Genomic DNA, 20,751 nt, shown 5'->3' on the forward strand with positions numbered 1-20,751 from the left:
ATATGTGATCCGTTTTATCTACAAAATAAAAAAGGGTCTGAAATTCAATCGAATTCGAAAGGTGTTTCGTGAAGTCACTAATTGAATTACTGTTGGAAGAATTATTTGGAGAGAAATGTGAATGTTCAGAATTATTGGAATCTAAAAACGATTTTGGGCGGGATGAGATTCACCCAAATCTGCTGGTAATATAAAATTAATCAATTGCATCCATTACCCGTCTGCTGTTTATCGGGCGGGAGACGACAGCAAAATAAAATCGACACGAGACTGAGTCAGCCACTCACTGCGGACAGTGCAATAGAGAATTAAAAATCCCTCGATGAGTGTCGTAAGATTTCAGTTGATCGTCTCTTGTTACACTTTCCGATCAAGAACTCATCATCCGCTCTATGGAATGGGATTAATCGTTTGTGGCTTGCACTCACGATAAAACCTGAGTAGTAGAAGTAATGCTTCGAGAGTGCAAGCAGTTGGGATTCCGCTCTCATATTTCTTTTTTGAGATCTTGGTAGCTCACCGTTCCAAGTATTCTCTCTGTGTACATATGAAGAAAAAAAGAGCCTCGCCTGCTGGGGGTGATTTAAAAACATCCGACTAGAGGGATATACTTATTCATTGATCGTTGAATGTGATTTTCTACCATCCCTGATTTTGAATGTTGTTTCTTTGCCCATTCTCGCGCCGCTCAGAGAATTACGTTGCCTCGGCAGAACGATGACTGTATGAGAGAAGGGCAGAAAACACAAAATTTATAAAGGACTAGCTGATCCGGCAAACTTCGTCCAGCCCAAAATTTATTTTTCGTTATCACATTCACGTTTTTTTACTAAGCGCACGTTCATAGGTCCAATCGCAGGACTGTTCATTGATTGATTTTCTAATATACCCATGAAAATTACCTTTTACTATAATATTCCTAGTACTTCTAACAAAACTCGTCATTATAATATCAGATTATTTTCAGACACAATTCTCGTTCAAGATTTTTCAACCACTTGCAAATATCATGTTTATCCGTTACATGGAATAAATGTTTGATACAGAAAATATGATAGAATAAAGACAGCCCTAAATCGGACAATTCCTTTCTCGAGTTTTGCTGTTATCAACACATTCGGTGATCCATTTTTTCTTTCCTTTATAAAGCGTGAAACGATCTGAATTTGGTCAACTTAAATTTGACGTATTTCTTTTGACGTGGGACTACGTCTAACCGGAGTATATGGGGGGTAAAATGAAAGATTCCGAATGCTTATAACTCGAACATTTCTTACTGGATCGAAACGATGTTTGCATCAATTGATAGGGAATATTTCTACGCTCCTATCGCAATTAATAAAATGTTATTTTTCATTAGTTAAACAATTGAATAACTGTAAAATGTTGAGCGTTATCTAAACGTCCTAACTGCCTCATTTTGATTGGCCCGATCTACGGTTTCCCTAACACAGCCATCAAAACCAAGCAGCCTTGGGGAAATCGGCATTGCAAATACATGAAAGTATGGGGACTTTTGTTCTCACCGAAATGTGTTCTCTAACACAGACCTCAAAACCAACCAGCGTTGGAGAGATCGGCATTGCAAATACATGGAAGTCGGGGGTATTTTTGTTCCGACTGAAATGTGTTTGTCTAACACATACTTCAAATACATGTAGCTTAGGGAAATTGGCATTGCAAATACATGCAAGTCGGGGGTATTTCTGCTCTTACTGAAATGTGTTTGCCTAACACAGACTTTAAAACCAAGATGTCTGGGGAAATCGGCTGTGCAAATAAATGTAAACTGCGAGTACTGCTGTACTCGCTTGCCTTTGTTCAAACTAGAATATGTTTCCTTAACACGGTCTTCCGGGGGTACTTTTGCACTCGCATGTTTTTTTTGCACTCCGAAAAGTGTTTTCCTAACACGGATTACAAAAGCGGGTACGAACACCACGTTTTGGCTCGGTTATTCAAGATCTATAGAAAACACAGGAAGTGGGTTATATCTGTGGTATAACCGAAAGGTTGACGTAGGACTATCGTTGATTTAGTGATAATTGGTTTGAAGTTGAATCTGAATCCATTCCGAATGAATGAATAAATGAATATTTGGGGGACTTCGAAAACGAGAGCGGTACGTTGGAGGCAGAAGGTTTTATGCATCCAATATAGGATACGAAAATATTCTACTGATGGGGAAGAATAATCTTTAGAAGCTTTCCTATTAATTGACTTGATTGAAAATTCACAAAACGAAATGCATTTGATCGCAGTATTATATGAATAGAAAACATTAAAATAAACTCTTTCGCTTGAATGTAATTTTCAATTCCAAGGGGAACTGGCAGATTATTTTCCAGCAACGATAAAAGATGTTATCGTTGCTGGAAAATAACCAAATTCTTCTCGATGCTGGATAACAACCGAACGAAAATAGTTCCATGCGTGCATATGTGTGTGGCGGCTGCTCCGATGCCTCAAGCGGAACCGTTTTTCGATGCTGATACTCTCTTTGTCGCCTTCTCCTCTCCTCCTGATGGATCGGAAAAAAGAAAAGCTCCCTCAGAGTTCGAAACAAGCTGAATGCGTTTCAGGTCAGGTCGTCGATCCCTCGCCGTCCAGCTCGTCCAGTAACAATGTTGTCTAGTCGGTGTCCTCACGAAAAATGAATGCGTTTCACCACCAGAATATCGCTTAAGTATGCTTTTTTCCGTTATAGAATCGAGAGAAGGTGTGGTTTACGATGGCAATTTAGAAGGCAAACTAGAGGCGAATAAACTCTCTGAGTTTGAAACTTTCTGTGATTGAGCAATAATCGATTGATAATTATGATTTTCACAATGCGAAATATTTTCTGTTGCGCGCGCATCCAATATTGGATACGAACATATCCTACTGATGGGGAAGAATAATCTTCAGAAGCTTTCCTGCTAATTACACTTGACTGAAAAAACACAAAACCAAATGTATTTGATCGCAGTATTATTTGGATATGAATTTTCAATTCCAAGGGGAACTGGTAGATTATTTTTCAACAACGATGACATCTTTCCAGAAACTTCTCGATACTGGATGGCAACCAAACGAAAAGAGTTCTACACGTGTATGTGTGTGTGTGGCGGCTGCTCCAATGCCTCAAGTGGAACCAATTTTCGATGCTGGTACTTTCTTGGACGCCTTTTCAGTGGCATCTCTCTCCTCCTGATGGATTCCCTTCTGGCCTAAGGTGCACAAACAGGCTCTTGGTGACACCGTTCATCAGCGCTTTCATGATGAACGAAGTTAGCTTCGCCACAACAGCGACAACATGCTCCAATTGCTGTTCAATTATAACTGAGTGGATTTTCGAGCGTCGCTCGCTTATATACCGATTGGTTATTTCAATAGTCTGTTTTGAAAGCAGTTTTAAGGCTATTGAAACAAGTTTTTGGGTCAAAACGCGTAGACATTTTATCTTTCGAATGAAGTGTTTAATATACCATTTGGTTCAGTTGTTTAGGAGCTATTAACGCTCAAAATCTCGGTCTCCAGCGTAACGCTTCCGTTTTCGAAACTTTGATTTTACACCCCGGTATAGAAATGAAAGACGTAGTCCTAAGTCAAAAAACGATAATGAGTTATGCTAATATGATAGTGGTTTGCCCAAAGATCACATCACTCCCAACAGCCCGAAGCTCCGCCCCATAGAATGATATTGGGCCACCGTCAAGAAGAACTTGACAAATGAGAAGTGGAAAGTGGAAAGTCAGTGCAAAGCGAACTGGCGTTCTGCGGAGAACAAAGTCGGTGTGGCCGCTATTCAAAAGTTTCAAGAGTTGCAAAAATTTTGATTAAAATGATGACCCTTCATATCACATAAGAAGTAATAAACAAGCAAATTGAATTAAATAGTTTCCTATGTCCTATGTCAAGAATGAGTTCATATCTTGGCCACCACCCTCTATAATTCCTTTCTATTTATTTAGATATTTGTTAGCTACTTAGCACTGTCAAAAATCGATAGAATTGCCATTTGCCACACTTAATGCCTAGACACGCTTCAGAAACTGGTCACAGCTTTTAATAATAAAGGATACATCGATCACCAGATTAATGATTATCTGAGTCTTGTTGTATTTGAGTCCTTCATCATGCGCCATACTGAGAATCTAAAAGCTGGATGACAGTCTGATATAGGGGTAGTGGGGGTAATGTGATCACGTGGGGTAAAGTGGTCACCTGGTAGTATAACTATTGACTATTGACACCGTGTTGATAGTCATCTTATGTTTGAAGAATTTCATGATTTTTGAGTCACCCTGTACTATAGTGGAGCTGTCGCATGTCCAGATATAAATAAAAACAAAAAACGCTCTCTCGGTAGCCATTCGGCCGTAGTTTTGAGCGTTTCGAATTTAAGGAATCTCTAGTCTAGAATCTCAACAATTTCAGCGATTATTTCGCATATTTCGCATTTCGTTGTATGGGGGGCAAAGTGGTCAGTGGAGGATTACTACTGACAATGTTCTGTTTTCAAAAGCTGATACACCTTATCACCTTCTGTTCCTAAAGGGGTTCCTTTTGTGGTTTTGACCCAGGAAAAATATGCCACCCTAACCAAAACCAAGCCTCATTTTGAAAAACGTTATGTGTTTCCTACTACGTTTTTGTACGTATGAGAAAATTTGGATTACGATTCTAGGAATAGGAATAGCTCATTTCATACATGTACCTACTATTTCAATAATGGTTTAAACAAATTTGGTCAAGAAAACATGTATAAATCTGTCTCTTATAGCGTGTTATTGGCGAGTGACCACTTTGCTCTCCACAGGTGACCACTTTACCTCCTCACTAAAAAAATGTTCAATTTTTCAACCTTTTGTCTAATAATGAAAAATGTACTATTTTCAATTTTCATAATAAAAACCGCTTACTATCTCGAACTACAATAAGTTGAGCTAAGTTGAGCAATAAGACGCTGCCACTTCAGCATGCTTTTTTTTATCCCTTTTGTTTATTTTAGGCTCATTAGCATTTTAGCTGTAACAGAGCCGAATTTCAATCGTGTACATGTCACATGTTTATCATAAAGGGTGTGTCACATCAAATTGCATCACGGAAAAAACGCTGTAGAAATTTAATTTTTAGGAATTATATCTTCAGCTTTCGCTTATAATCAGATAAGAGTGTATAGATCACGTTGGCCATGCTTCACTGTCAATTTTTCGTAAATTTGGAAAAATGTCGTCGAACGAAAAAGAGTGTCGTGAATTAATCCTGTGCACTCATTTCGAGAATCCGGAGTTGTCACATCGGGACATCGGTAAGATGCTGTGAATCGTCCAATCCACGGTCAGCAGAGTACTAAAACGATACTTCGAGAACCTAACCATCGACCGGAAGGTGAAGATCGCAAAAATGGATGCTCCGTCAGTGAAAAAGATCACAAGCGCGTAGTTAAGCAGTTTAGACGTGATCCGAGAAGTTCGGTCCGGGATGTCGCCAATAAGCTGATTTTGTCAAGTTCATTCGTCCAGCGGACCAAGCAGCGGGAGGGCCTGCGTACATACAAGGTTCAGAAGGCTCCTAACCGCGACGAAAGGCAAAACATGGTGGGGAAGACGCGAGCCCGGAAGCTGTACACCGAAATGCTGACGAAGCCGCATTGCCTGGTAATGGACGACGAAACCTACGTCAAAGCGGACTTTCGTCAGCTGCCGGGCCTGTTGTTCTTCTCCGCAGAGGACAAATTCAGCGTCCCGGAGGAGATTCGCAAGCAGAAACTATCCAAGTTTGCCAAAAAGTACATGGTGTGGCAAGCGATCTGCTCTTGCGGAAAGCGGAGCGCCCCCTTCGTGATGACCGGCACGGTAAACGGGCAGGTTTACCTTAAGGAGTGCCTACAGAAACGCTTACTACCACTATTGAAGCAGCACGAGGGCCCGACCATCTTCTGGTCGGATCTCGCTTCGTGCCACTATTCAAAGGACGTGTTGGAGTGGTACGAAGCCAACGGGGTCACCTTCGTGCCAAAGGAAATGAACCCGCCCAATGCGCCGGAGCTTCGCCCAATATAGAAATATTGGGCGATTATGAAGCAGGCCCTCCGAAAGAACCCAAAAGTTGTCAAATCGGAGGCGGACTTCAAGAGAAAATGGATTTCTGTGCAAAAAAAACTACAACCTGACGTTGTACAGAACCTTATGGACAGGGTAAAGAGGAAGGTGCGAGCATACGGGCTTGGGCTCGAAGTATGAATAAAAAGAAAATGCCAAAAGTTGTTTAATAGTTTTTATTTTACTGTCTAAAATTTTCAAAAGGATCGGTCTACTGGGCGAATTTCTACAGCGTTTTTTCCGTGATGCAATTTGATGTGACACACCCTTTATCTATAATTAGCACATTACACAGTTGCCATGTTTTCGGCGTTAGAGTATTCCCTTCTATACCATTGCATATGGTACACATTTACACAGTTGCCATATAGGCGTAAGAGTTTCCATTATCCAGTTAGACCGGACAGCGGAGACAGTTGATTGATCATTGTTGAGTTATGTATAGAACAGCAGCCCGATGTGTCTTGCAGAGCAGAGCAGTTGTATGGATGAATCGATCTTATTTCGACCGTGGATCGATCTCCATCGCTGATGATTGTTGCGTGGACGTAGTTATTCTGTAACAACACAAAGATGGTCAATGAGGGCCCTGAGTTTTGAACTCACGATCGATCGCTTACTAAGCGAACGCGCAACCAATGTGGCTACGGAGACCCCCGTACTTCAGCATGCTGGAACGGTTTCTTTCGTTGAAAGCGTATTGTGAAACGAGTTGTGATACGCATGGATGCATCAAGAACCAACCACAAAAGTTAATCGAGAACTAATTTTCGGTGCGGGATTTTTAGCTCTTTGTTCAGAATTCAGAGCTCAATCTTATTTTAGGGGAAAGTCGGGAAAGACGGACACAGCAGGTAAGAAGGACACTCCTGTATATATGATGAATCACATTTTTATTTTAAATTTTATTGATGTACCAACTTGCAATGCAATGTTTCAATACTTTTGATGCTCACTGTGTACATCTAGTGGACCTTCTGTTAAAATTGTAAACAAAAATAAAAAAGTAATCTGCAAAGAGCAGCTCGATTTAAATTCTCGTCTGCAGAAAATAAGGTTCCAGTTGTTAACAAATCATTTTTTCGGATCTTTTTCGTTACGTGAGTGTTTAATCATCACTATTCTTCAAGTTTGTGGATCAGCGGTAAGTTTTCTCATTTTTACTTTATAAATCTTAATGTTAAAAAAAATACTAATCGAGTCGAGAAAGACGGAGGGAAAGATGAACATGTTGTATTGAAAACAATTTGATTATTTCCTCCGTCTTTTTCTCAATAGATGCGCACTCACTACGTTCGCAAAAGCAATCGGAAGTCATGGACGAATCAGCGGATGTAAGAGGCTGTGAAAGCTGTGATGGAAAGGTCCCCCGTAAAAACTGCTGCGTTGAATTACTGTATTCCACGAACAACACTAATACGGCACCTCAAAAATCCCAATAAGACACCACAGCTAGGACCGCTTCCGACTGTTTTTAGTCAGCAACAAGAGTAAGACCTAGCGTGACATCTCCTCGATCTAGAGAGGAGATTTTATGGACTTACCATGACAGAAGTCAAAAAATGTTTTTCGACTTGGCAGGAAAAAACGGACTGAAGCATTCGTTCAACAAATTAACACAGATGGCTGGAAAAGCCTGGCTAAGCAGGTTTTTAAAACGTAATCCCAATCTATCATTTCGTATGCTGCAAGCTATCTCTGCGGCACATGCTAGAGGGCTTAACAAGAACTCTGTCGCAGCGTTTTATGACTTATTGGAATATATACTGAGAAATCGAAATATGAATTGTTTTTATCTTTAAGGTTTTTTTTAAATAAACAATGAATTAAAGTAAAATGTGCAGAACGACATGATGATTATTTAAATATCTATGAACACTCACATAACATTTGAAAATTGTATGCTTTCGCATTACAAAATTTATTGAGTTTCAAAATATAACTTTTCAGTTACTGTCCATCTTTCTTTCCGTCTTTCCCGACTCGATCTTATTTTTTCAAGATTCCGTACACATAAATTTTGAAAAATTTCTGCCTCAAATACAATTTTTATTATAAAAAGAGACTCAGGCTATCGATTCGTGAAGAAGTAGCTATATATTTTTTGTGAAATTCACGAAAAAAAAATCAACTTTTACTAAAGGTGTCCGTCTTTACCACCTTTTCCCTAGTATTTAACCGTTTGAGTGCGGAGCAAATTTTGTTAGCATATGCCAAAAATGCGGATGATACCCAAAGGTATATTTAAAAAAAATACTAAAGAGCTTAGATAACTGATTAGGTCACAAAAGTTGTATCAAGAGGAAAAAAAAACACATAAAAAATGAGATTTATAAAATTTAGTAACATAAACTCCCTTATCTATACATAAATATTTTTTTTAATAATGAAAAATAATATTTAAACAATTTCATTCAAAATTAAGGTTTGCTGCACAAAGCGCGTGAAGTCCTCGTTGAAAAATGTCCCCGAAAGACGAAATCCTTTCGTGAGGAGGTGCTATGTCAAAAATAATAACATAGAACAAGAAGAGCGCTTTCGCGCTCCCCGCACTTTTCGCATACAACAAGAGGAGAGGAACAAATTCAACCACCTCACATGGACAGACCAACAGCATACTCAACTTTTGCTGACAATGCGGGAATCTGAAGGAATCACAAGAAGAACTTAACTCCTTTCGTGCGTGATTCTTACTCATCTCACCCTAGCAGGAACTCATCCATTAGTTCTGAACAATTATGGTCGCAGGATCAAGGAAAGTATCCATTCTTCATGTAGACTTGAGATTTTGCCACTGGAAGCAGTTTCTAGAGATTTCAATTATACACTTGATTTATAAGCTTAATCGATTTCAAGTCCAAGTCGAATGACAAATTTGTGAAATGATTCAGAAAAAAATATTTTCCGCGATAAGCACGATACATCTCCACATTGTATATCTTCGTTTATCTTCAATAGTTTTGGAGGTCCGCATATAAATTTTCCTCGGATTATGAATTTGTAGTTCATGAGGATATTTCACCTCGCTGGGTGTACGAGGAAGCAATGGTAACAAAAAAATTTTTTTTTATCATCAATAGATATAACTAAAAGCTAAGAGAGAGAATCTTTTATGCCATGAATTCCTGCTAAACCAATGATTTCAAACATTTGAAATGAAACGTGTTTAACTGAGATGACGGAGATTACGTGTTAATTATTAACGATAAATGATTCTTAATGGGCTATTCGATTGCCAGTATTTGAGCTGAGGGATGATGTTGGTATGCGCTCCAGCGCTCAGAAAGGATTATTCAGTCCAACCGATTTATTAAAATTCTCGTCAAATAAATGTGGAAACATTGGTAAAGCCGCATAAGCCGATGTCAGCGAAGTTTACCAGTCAGTGAAACGGATTTGTGGATTCTTGCCGGTTATCACCATCATCAATCGGATTTGAAAAAAACAGTGATCCTATGGCAAAGCTCCACTCTGCCATTAGAAAGCCATTTTTACGGAGGGGTTTTTTCGCCGCTCGGCCTGACAGCTGTACCAGCACACAAACATTTAATCGCACATAAATCATCCAGACAATACGAATGAGTTTCCAAACAAGTGAGATGTGGGTTTCCGGAGAAAAAGGAAAGCTGCTTGTGATCTGGTTTAAACATGAATGGAACTTTCTTGTTATCCTTAGCGAAAGATAGATTTTCATTCATTAAATACCATAGCACGAATGTGGCGAGTATCAAAGCAATTTATGCATTCACATGTAGTGCAAAACGCTGCAATGAAACGCAGCTTCGGTAAACAATGCGCGTTTGCAAATTTGCTTACATTTGTATGTTTACAGCTGGGAGGTGTAAGCATTCCCCAATGTAACATGAAACCACAAACATATCTCGCGTACATAATTTGCATCATTTTGCCACATCATAGGCACTCAACATCAATCCTCCCTTGCGTATTCTCATTTGACTTTTAGCTAATTAATTTTCACCTGTAGGGATGTGGTGGCGGCATGGAGGGTTGTGAAATGAAAATGCACTCACTCATATGAACTCTTCAAGCGTCTAGAGGAGTGGGCAATTAATACTCCTCCCGTAGCAGAGTGGTTAGCGTGATGATATGGAAATACTTTTATTTTTTTCTTTTTATTCATCCAATTTCAATTTCGATTGGTACTACGCATATTGAAGCATCGATTCTTCAATTTCGTTTTCCTTCTGCTGGCGTTTCCTTTAAATTTGAAAGCTGGCGCTTTTACTTGACAATTGAAAATGCCCTATTTATTATCATTTGATGAGGTTATATGTCACTTTCAGTTTCACATGTGAAAGGACGATCGCTGCCTACAATTGAATGTTTCATTCGATTTCATTTCTACAAACTGGATTTTCCCAGACCGTCTTTAAAAATGGTATTAAATATGAGGACATGTTAGTCTTACAACCAGCGCCGACAACTGATTACGCCTGATTACGGCATACTGCACATTCTTTCACCACGTAATTTTCATTAGTTTCAGTGAATAAAGTTCGAGCTCCAAGGGAATTTTCATTCGAAATAAGACACATTCATTCGATAGAGGAACCTTTCACTTTCATTTGATGCTCGCACACCGGAGCAATAAGCAACTGGCAACTAGAAACATGCAATAAGCAGTATTATCGCCGATGGGTTTCTCCATTACATTTTTGTTGATCTCGCACGCCGACGCAATACTTTGTATCGCCTTTGTAAAGCAACATATATCGCTAGCAACACGACGTGTCGGTTGAAAAGCAACTATATCTCCCATAATTTGGCATGTTTCGTTCATCAAGCAGATTATTTGCATAATGTCAGGCGTTTTTATTGCTTTTGTATGCGAAGTACAACGAAATATGTGGCCTGTTGCATATTGCGTATTGCTGCTTGCTAGTTACTTGTTGCTCCGGTGTGCGAGCCGATTAAAGAACGAATGAAATGAACGTGAAATAAAACAAGACTGTACGAAGTTAAAGTAGTATTCTCTTTATTGAGCGTGAAGAGAGAGTAGGCTGCAATTCAGCCAGCATGAGTTCAAAGACGAAAGGCTCTTTATTGAGTGACAATAGAAGTGAAATTGTTAGGCCCTGGTTGTAACGCACTCCAAAAATATGTTTTGAGTATTTTTTTCGAAGAAACAGAATTCAATGTAATATTCTGCGTCATTCCGGTATGATATTAATTGGTTAAAACCGATTCAGGGGCGATAGTCCGCAAAGAGAAAGAAGTTTTCATGCTGAAATATTCCATTTCGTATTTGAGGCATTCCACCAATCAACACGTATTTTCGAAGATTTTTTTAATTTCTGCAGTAGGTACGATGCCATTTAACGTTATTAGTTCTTCAAATACGATTACCACTAATTTTTGAAAAATGCTTTTGCAAAAATGGTATCATTTCGGAAAATAAACTACAACGCCAAAAACGGGTTGTTTGTAGTTCTGGAAAAAGTACATGCTGAAAAAAAACTTTGGCCGAAAAAAATTGAAAATAAAGTTTAAAAATTTAATATCTTAAAAACTACTTTTTTTAAAATCAAAATTTTTAGCACAATAAGGCCCATATTATCTTCAAAGGCTGGTAGAGATTTGATTTTGGGCAAATACAAAATGTTTTTATGGCATTTTGAAATTTGCACGTTTTTAAAAATATTTCTTTCTCAAAAGCTATAATACCTACAAGATTCTCGTAGGAAATGTTTAAATTTTTCATAAAAATACACCAAATTTTACTGTTTTGAATCACACTTTAAAAAAACATATTTTAAAAATTTAATTCGGTTTTCTCAAAAACGTATTTTTTTAAAATTTTTTAAAAAATCTTTATGAATAGTCCTTACAATTTCCAACAAGTCACATTTTTACAGGGAAAAAGTTGTTGTAAGAACAATTTTTTCATGTTTCCTTTGAAAAAAAATACAACTAATCCAAATTTTGTTTAAAGTCAAGATATCGGTATTTAGTGTATTTAAAAAAAAGTTTTAGATCTTAGTAAAATATGAGCATTTGTCAATGACGTCAATTTTCTATCTTTTACTGAAATACGTGGCAGTTTTGTATGGAGACTCTTGAAAAAATAATGTTTTACTGGTAAAATTTTTGTGTTTAAATTCTCCCGATTGAAATGTTCTCGACGTGTTCCTGAATATAATTTTGAACAAAGTTTGCAGAATATCTCAATAGCGATAATCTACACACTAAAATATTACGTTTTAAACATTCATTGCAATTTTTCAAAGAAAACATGAAAAAAATGTTGTTAGGAACACTTTTTGCCCTGTAGCAGTGTCCTTCTTCCGATGTTTGGCCGACTTGTTGGTTATTGTATGGGGAATTCATATAATTTTTGTTCATAATTTCTAAAAAACACGTTTTTAAGAAAAAGTAATTTTGATTTTCAAAATAATTTTGTTTCGATGATTTCAATTCTTTTTTTTTTTAAATTCGTTTGATATTTTTGATTGAAAACTTAAATGTTTTGCTACATTTCATTCTCCAACCTATATTTTTTTGGTCTTATAGTTTTTGAGTTAACATTTTCCGAAAAAAAAAGTTGAAGAAAACTCAAAATTCCGAAAAATTTCGCACTCAAAGTGTTGTTTAAATAATACAATATACATATCTACAAATAATTTATGGTTTCACTAAAAAAAACATCAAATATACAAAAAAAATTATTGGAGTTTTTTTTTTTGAAAATTAAAATTCATTTTCCTCAAAAATATGTTTTCACAAATTCTGAAAAATATGTATAAATTTCCCATACAATTCTCAACAAGTCGTCCATACATCGAAAAATGGCACTGCTACAGGGAAAAGTTTTCCTAACCAACAACTATTTCATGTTTTCTTTGAAACATTACTACGAATGTTTAAATCGAAACACTTTAGTGTATAGATTATCGCGATTAACATATTCTGCAAACTTTTTTTCTAATTAGAAACATGTCAAGAACATGTCAAATGCTCAAACCGAGAATTTACACACAAAAATTCTACGAATGAAACATTATTTTTCCAGGAGTCTCCATACAAAAATACCATATATTCCAGATACCATAAAATATTGAGTTGACGTCTCAGACAAAAGTTCATATTTCAACAAGATCTAAAACATTGTCGAACACACAATATCGCTATCCTGACTTTAAGCAAAATTAGGATTAGTTGTATTTAAAAAAAAAGGTATAGCCAGGAAAACCTTTTCCTGTAAAAGTGGCCATCTCTCGATGCATGTATGACTTATTGAAGATTTAAAGGACTATTCATGTATTTTTTTAGAATTTTAAAAAAATACGTTTTTGAGAAAAATGGTCCATCCAACATTCAATGGTCGTTTATTCTAGTCATCAGATTATTTCAAAACAGGCCGTGCAAGACAAAAAAAAACTTCAATACACGTTTTAGATAATACGTTTCTTAGACTTTATTTTTGGTTCATTATTCATACACTTTGGTTCTTACGAAGCTAACAGTTCTGACTAGATTTTTTTTTATTCGACGACTCGAAAAATCTTACGCAAATATTTATTTCATACTCTTCCGCTTCCACTTTCTGACTAGAATCACCTACTTCGCACGCTTTCCAGTTCTTATCGATACGACAAATCCGGCTCGCGCATTCCAATGAGACGGTTCCGTAAATTGATCACCATCCGACTGTCTGGGGCAACACCTTCCCGCTCGAGAAAAGCCATCGTTTCCTGGACACAGACGGCGAATCCTAGCGCTTCCGCCTGTTGGCCCGTTACAACAGCCGGCGGTGGCAAATGTCCCTCCTCGTCGGACGATTCGGCATCCTCTGCGTAGGGGTCATTCTCGAGGAAGTCGATCTCATCCTGCAGTTCCTGGATGCGTCGCAGGGCCTGCAGTAGAAAATCTGATCTCACTCCGTCGCCGTTCCCAATGGGACTGGGAGACGACGGTTGGTTCACGACGATTCTAGCAGCAGCTTGAGGTTGAACGGTTCTTTGGTCGGACTCTATTAGATTTGGTCGCTTGCGGCGAGACGATTCAGCAGACTCCCTACCGCTATTTGGTTCTATCTCACTTGGTCTACGTCGTTTTGTGGGTCTTGGTCCACCCGTTCGGGAACCTTTACTGCCAAGATCATCGGTAGAACTGTTTGGAACGGTTTTCGGCATGATTTTTTGCACCAGAGGCAATTTTTTCACTCCCGAAAAACTTCACTTTTCACTTCATTATTTTTCAAACTTCCCCAACACCTGAAGCAGAGTACACTTTGTAAACAGGATGGTCGGCCAAACGCACGTGTTTCTCCACTCGAAGCACTACCTGAAATGATCGGTGGTCGGTGGCTCGCAGCCGTGTTCCTGGTCGGGAGAGATCAGAACAAGGTACCGCGATATGGTGATAAAAGATGAGAGAAAGAAAAGCGAGAAAAAGCATATGCTGCTTTCATTTCCCTGCAACACAGCGACTTTGGATAAGGGCTGCTCGAGACCAGTGCTGGCGGTATGAATAATCTATTATCATTTTTTGAAACATGATTTTATTGTCATATCAATATTTCTACCAATGAATTGGGTGTATCCTCTGCCTTCTGTGGACTTATTTATAATTATTACAAATGCAATTCTAAGGTTCCAGTGTTTTTTTAAATTCCGGCAGCACTGCACAGAAAGAGCTGCAGCTGCCGTCGAATCATCGTACAAAGTGAGAAACGAACAAAAACAACTGCCGGCCTATCGGCACAACATAAAAAATATGTTAATTGTATGCAAGCTGCAGCATTAAAAGCAATCTGCAGCCTATACAACTACTCGAAAATAATCGAGCAATCACTGCTCCATGGTTTGATTTTGAAATTGTCAGCGTTTGATTACTCCCACTAATCCTGGCAAGCATACAATCACACAAAAAAAAACACGGTGCTATGCGCGCACAACTGCTTCCATTTCGGCAGCATTGAATCGTGCGCAGCTGCCGCTGGTTTTATTTTGTTTCCTCTGCCTCTCTGTCTCTCTACACATCAATTAAAATCATCGTAAGCGTGGCAGGCAGCAGGCCTCGAATTTTCGTCCTTTATTATGTTTTATGCGTTTCCCTTTTGCCGTTAGGGTGCGAACGAGGGTGGAGGTAAGTGGCGGAGGGATTTCAGACCGGTTGCCATGCGTGCTACGCTTAACTACGGCTGCATTTGCGGAGGGGTCCGAACGATGTGAAGAGTAGCATTAAGATCAGAGGGGGAACGCATAAGCATATGTCTATTTCCGATCCGGTCGGTTGCAGGCGCAGGACGGATCGGAAGTTCACGAGCAATGTAGGAGGGAAGGAGGGAAGAACATAAGGAATACACACGGGGTGAGCTGTGTAGCTCCAAGCATAAGAACAACTTGACAGCCGGCGCGTTGTGTGGACAGCGTAGGACTGACCCTTTCGAGCTGGGAATCTTGAAAATAGAACGATACTACAATACAGATACTTTTCTCGATTATGATTTTTTTACCATTCGCAGAAAATGTTCTATTAGATAGAATAGAAGTGTAAATTATCAAGGATGCGGATCAAAGAATGTCCATTAATTCAATTATGCGCAGTATAACATAAAATCGCGTTCAACATTTAGCACCATCAAACGTGCTAAGAAAACATTTTGTCACAAGTTGCGGAAGAGCAAGGAAATATTTTGACGAAGGACTACGTCTTTCATTTCTATACCGGGTGTAAAATCAAAGTTTCGAAAACGAAAGCGTTACGCAGTAGACCGAGATTTTGAGCGTTAATAACTCCTAAACAACTGAACGGAATGGTATGATAAACACTTCATTCGAAAGATAAAATGTCTACGCGTTATATACTTGTTACTTTTTGATCCAAAAACTTGTTTCAATAGCCTTAAAATTGCTTTCAAAACAGGCTATTGAAATCACCGATCGGTATATAAGCGAGCGCCGCTCGGAAATCCACTCAGTTATAATAAAACAGCGATTGAGGTATCATCGCAGGAATGAATGGGTGTTTCCCTAACACAGACCTCAAAACCATGGAGCCTGGGGAAATCGATATTGCAAAATAGATGCAAGCTGCTGGTACTTTGGTACTCGTTTGCGCTATTGCAAATCGGAATGTTTCCCTAACACAGACTACAAAACCATGGAGCCAGAGGAAACTGGCATTGCAAAGTAGATGCAAGCAGCGAATACTTTCGGACTCGTTCGCACTTTTGTAAATTTGAATGTTTCCCTAACACAGACTTCAAAACCATGGATTCTGGAGAAATCGATATTGCAGAATAGATGCAAGCTGCTGGTATTTTTGTACTCGTTTGCGCTTTTGCAAATTTGAATATTTCTCTAACACAGACTTCAAAACTATGGAGCCGGAAAAATTGGCATTGCAAATGAGATGCAAGCTGCGAGTACTTCTGTACTCGCTTGAGTTTTTGCAAACCGGAATGTATTTTTCCAACACAGATTCCGAAACCAGTAAATTGGGAAAGTCGGTATTGTAGATCTCGGCAGTACTTTTTATACCCCCATGCATTTCTACACTCCGGAATGCGTTTTGCTAACACGGTCTACAAAATCAGGTACAAATGCAACGCTTTGGCTCGGTTATTCAAGACTGCATGCCCCTTCATGTCGCCAGCTCACTGAACTTCTACGCATGTGATAACTATTTGCTGCGATAACCATTACCATAATGCATGAATTGACTAAATTGGGATTTGTTTGCAATTGAATTCGTAAATTGTTTCATTCATTCACTAGTTTAATGAATAATTCAATCAACAGCTCTGCGCAGCGGCGATATCGTACCAAATGAAGAGCATTCGAAGTGCGATTATTGTTAATTGAAAAAATACAAATGAATACTAAGCCAACGGCAGTCCTACGTCAACCTTGCGGTTATATCATAGGTATACCCCATCCATAGTTTTTTATAATTTTCATAACATCACAGTTGAACCAGTTTAGGTTCGTAAATTGTTTTGCAGCAAACCGGAAACGTTTAAAAAAGGGCCCAATATTCGGAGGTAGACGAAGCCCTACACACCTGGTTCCTCCAAAAACGCGAAGGTAACGAGCCTGTAAGACATGAGATGAGATGCAGGCTCAAAAGTTTTATTCACAAATGGTTGGAGAGGATCAATGGGGAAGTCATGAGTATGTCGATAAGTTTATAAAGCGATATGGTAGACGCCTGCTTAAGATAACTGACAATGTCCTGGAAAAAAGGTAATGAAGATGGTCGAGTTTCGAGCGACATAGCATGCTCTGCCATAACTATTTCGCAAATAGTGACGTCAGTCGTTTTGTTTATCTTTGATTTCCCACCGCATCCATGTAAAAATGCTATGTTCAGGAAGTAATTTATCAATTAAAAACGTACATTTTTGTAGAGCTCCCGCTGAATATGAAACTAATGTGAAAGCGTGGAGTAATATTTGTGAAATCACGTCGAAAAAGACGGATAAAAGTGATATTTCCATGAGCCATTTTCACTCCCCCACGTTCATAGAAACAAACGAAGTTTCATTATTTTACCGTTATGAAGTTGATGTTTCGAAGGCTCTCAGTGTCGGTGTGTATGTTGTGAGATAATAATCGCCAATTATTTACTATGACAAAGGTAAAAATGCATCTCAAGCTGCCAATAAAATTTGTGCAGTTTATGGACCCGATACAGTTTCCATTTCCATCGCACAACGGTTTCAACGTTTTCGTTCTGGTGTAGAGGTCGTCGAAGATGCGCCACGCTCCGGAAGGCCTGTCGTCGAAAATTGCGACAAAATCGCTGAATTAGCCGAGAAAGACCGACATAGTAGCAACCGTAGCATTGGCCAAGAGCTGGGGATAAGTCATCAAACCGTTATTAACCATTTGAAGAAGCTTGGATTCACAAAGAAGCTCGATTTATGGGTGCCACACACGTTGACGCAAAAAAAACATCTTTGACCGTATCGACGCATGTGAATCGCTGCTGAATCGCAACAAAATCGACCCGTTTCTGAAGCGGATGGTGACTGGCGATAAAAAGTGGGTCACTTACGACAACGTGAAGCGCAAACGGTCGTGGTCGAAGCCCGCTGAAGCGGCTCAGACGGTGGCCAAGCCCTCATTAACGGCCAGGAAGGTTCTGCTGTGTGTTTGGTGGGATTGTCAAGGAATAATCTATTATGAGCTGCTTCCCTATGGCCAAACGCTCAATTCGGACCTGTACTGCCAACAACTGGACCGCTTGAAGGTAGTACTCATGAAGAAGAGGCCATCTTTGATAAACAGAGGCTTTGAACGCCAGAAGCTCCGGGAGCTCGGATGGGAGGACCTTGCATCAAGTGACTACCACCTGTTTTTGTCCATGGCGAACGAGCTATGTAGTCAGAAGTTAGCCACAAAAGAAGCCTGTGAGAATTGGCTATCCGAGTTTTTTGCCAATAAGGAAGCGAGCTTCTATAACAGGGGTATTATGAAGTTGGCATCTCGTTGGGAACAAATCATCGAACAAAACGGCGCATATTTGACTTAAAACAGATGATTGTAACTTATTTTATGAACAAATGAAAATTCAAAAAAAATACCGCAGGACTTTTTTGACAGCCTAATATTAACTATCTTTACTATCAATTTGAACTCGACTGTTGTGTTCTGGCGCGAAACATTTATAAAACTAAAATTCCAGTGTTTCATATAACTATAGAACCAGATGTAAAAACTATCACTCCGTTACAGAATTAACGTCAATTTCACATGAATTACTATCAGTTTCCAATTCGCAGGTCATCTTTAGTTCTCAATCAGTTAAAAAAAACCCATTCGGAGTGCTATTGACCAAGCTGCGCCATGTTGTAGTGTATATCTCGTACTACGCATAGGATACTGCCTGTTTAAGCTCTTCAAATTACTCATACTACTTGTAAGCTGAATCTACTATTGGTACGATCACTCCTCATATGTTCTTGATAAGGTTTTGACCTGGTGAACATGCTGACCAGTCCAGAATCTAAAACCCCGTTTACGAGTTTAAGGGAGCGTAAAAGACAATAATTGATTTTCAGGCGGGAGGAACAGTTTTTTTTATTCCAAATGGCTTTATAGCAAATGAGAAATTTAAGTTTAATTATTTCTCTCAGTGTGACGATTAATCGATTATTATATCGATTATTACTCGAGAATTAATCAAGTAAATGAAACCAAATTAGGCATATGGAGGTTTAAAGGTGCAATAAATAATTCTATGGTAGTGAGACACCCCATCTCCCTCTCTAAGGGGGAGGCTGCCATACAAATTAAACACAAATTTCTGCATTACTCGAGAATTAGTCAGGCAAATAAAACCAAATTTGGCATGCAGAGATTTCAGGGTGCAATAAATGTTTTTACGGTAGTGAGACAGTGAAAAGAAAGACAAATCGATACATTTCACCAAGAAAATGTTGGTATCAGAGAACTTTCTCGTCGAATTAGACGATCCTATCAAGTTGTGCTCAATTATTCTACGAATCCTCATGGATACGGTAAAACGGAGAGAGCTCCACGTAAATCGAAGCCCTGTGAGCGGGATAACCGGTAAATAGCTAGAACAGCTTCGAATACCTCAAAATCGTTTATTCAAAAAAAGCAATATTTTAATATAAATGTTACTCAGGTGAAAACAATGTTATGGTGGTAAAAAATCCTCACATAAAGAGAGTGTAAAAGGTTACACCATCTTACATCGGAAGACGTTTGAGTTTTGCCAAAGCTCATGAACCAACATGGGACATGGTATGTCACAACAAAGAACGTTCTCAAAAAAATACATTTTGCTATATATCATAACGAAAAGTTCTGTAATTATTTTTTTACTTTTAACTTTACTAGGTTATCTTCAGTGACGAAAAAAAGTTCAATTTGGATGGTCCTGTTGGTTTCAACGGGTACTGGCGTGATTTACGGAAGGAGGAACAGTATTTTTCCACCAAGAATTTTGGTGGAGGCTCGTGCATGGTTCGGACGGGATTCTGTGCAACCGGAAAGCTCAATATAGCTTTCACATCATTCAAGGATTACATACATGTTCTGGAATTCTCTCCAATACCGTTTTTGCGTAGACACCGTCACAAACAAATCACATTCCAGCAAAACAATGCTACTATTCATATCAGCTAGGAAACGTAAGGACCAAAAATTTAATTTTTTGAACTGGTCGTCTCGCTCTCCAGATTTGTATCCTGTTGAAAATCTTAGGGGATCCTTGTACGCAGAATTTACACTGAGGAAAACGGCACAACACGATTGGAGAGCTCGAGGTCGCAATTCCGGAAACATGGAAAAATATCGAGAAATTCGTTCAGCAGCATTTGGTAAATAGTATTCCAACAAGAATTTTCTAGGTTATTAGCCGAAATGGCAAGGTTGCCAATTTTTGACATGTAAATCAGCCGATCGTTTTGAGTATTTCATTGATAATACTTATGTATTTTGAAATGGTCTTATAGAAACTGGACAGCTGAAATTACCATATTTAAGCACAATGAATAAACAAACAACGGTTTTGAACGAAATTGACGTTAAATATACTTTACTCTAAGCATTCAACAAGTATATAGCATGTATGAATGTATCTTGTTGAAATTCTAACCGTTTGTGTTGCAACGAAATAGAATCAGGGTGGTCCTACAGAAGTTGGACGGAGTGTATCAAAGACGCGA

General features: G+C 38.7%; 1 protein-coding gene across 1 annotated transcript; it reads right to left on the reverse strand.

Annotated features, from left to right (window-relative positions):
- Positions 1 to 13,515: 13,515 nt before the first annotated feature.
- LOC129777940 (uncharacterized) lies at positions 13,516 to 14,406 on the reverse strand. The gene has a single exon (XM_055784549.1). It carries the CDS (start codon positions 14,237 to 14,239, stop codon positions 13,688 to 13,690), a length of 552 nt encoding a protein of 183 aa, XP_055640524.1. The 5' UTR covers positions 14,240 to 14,406; the 3' UTR covers positions 13,516 to 13,687.
- Positions 14,407 to 20,751: the final 6,345 nt, after the last annotated feature.

This window comes from Toxorhynchites rutilus, chromosome 3 (assembly GCF_029784135.1).
Source record: "Toxorhynchites rutilus septentrionalis strain SRP chromosome 3, ASM2978413v1, whole genome shotgun sequence".
NCBI classification, from domain to species: Eukaryota; Metazoa; Arthropoda; class Insecta; order Diptera; family Culicidae; genus Toxorhynchites; species Toxorhynchites rutilus.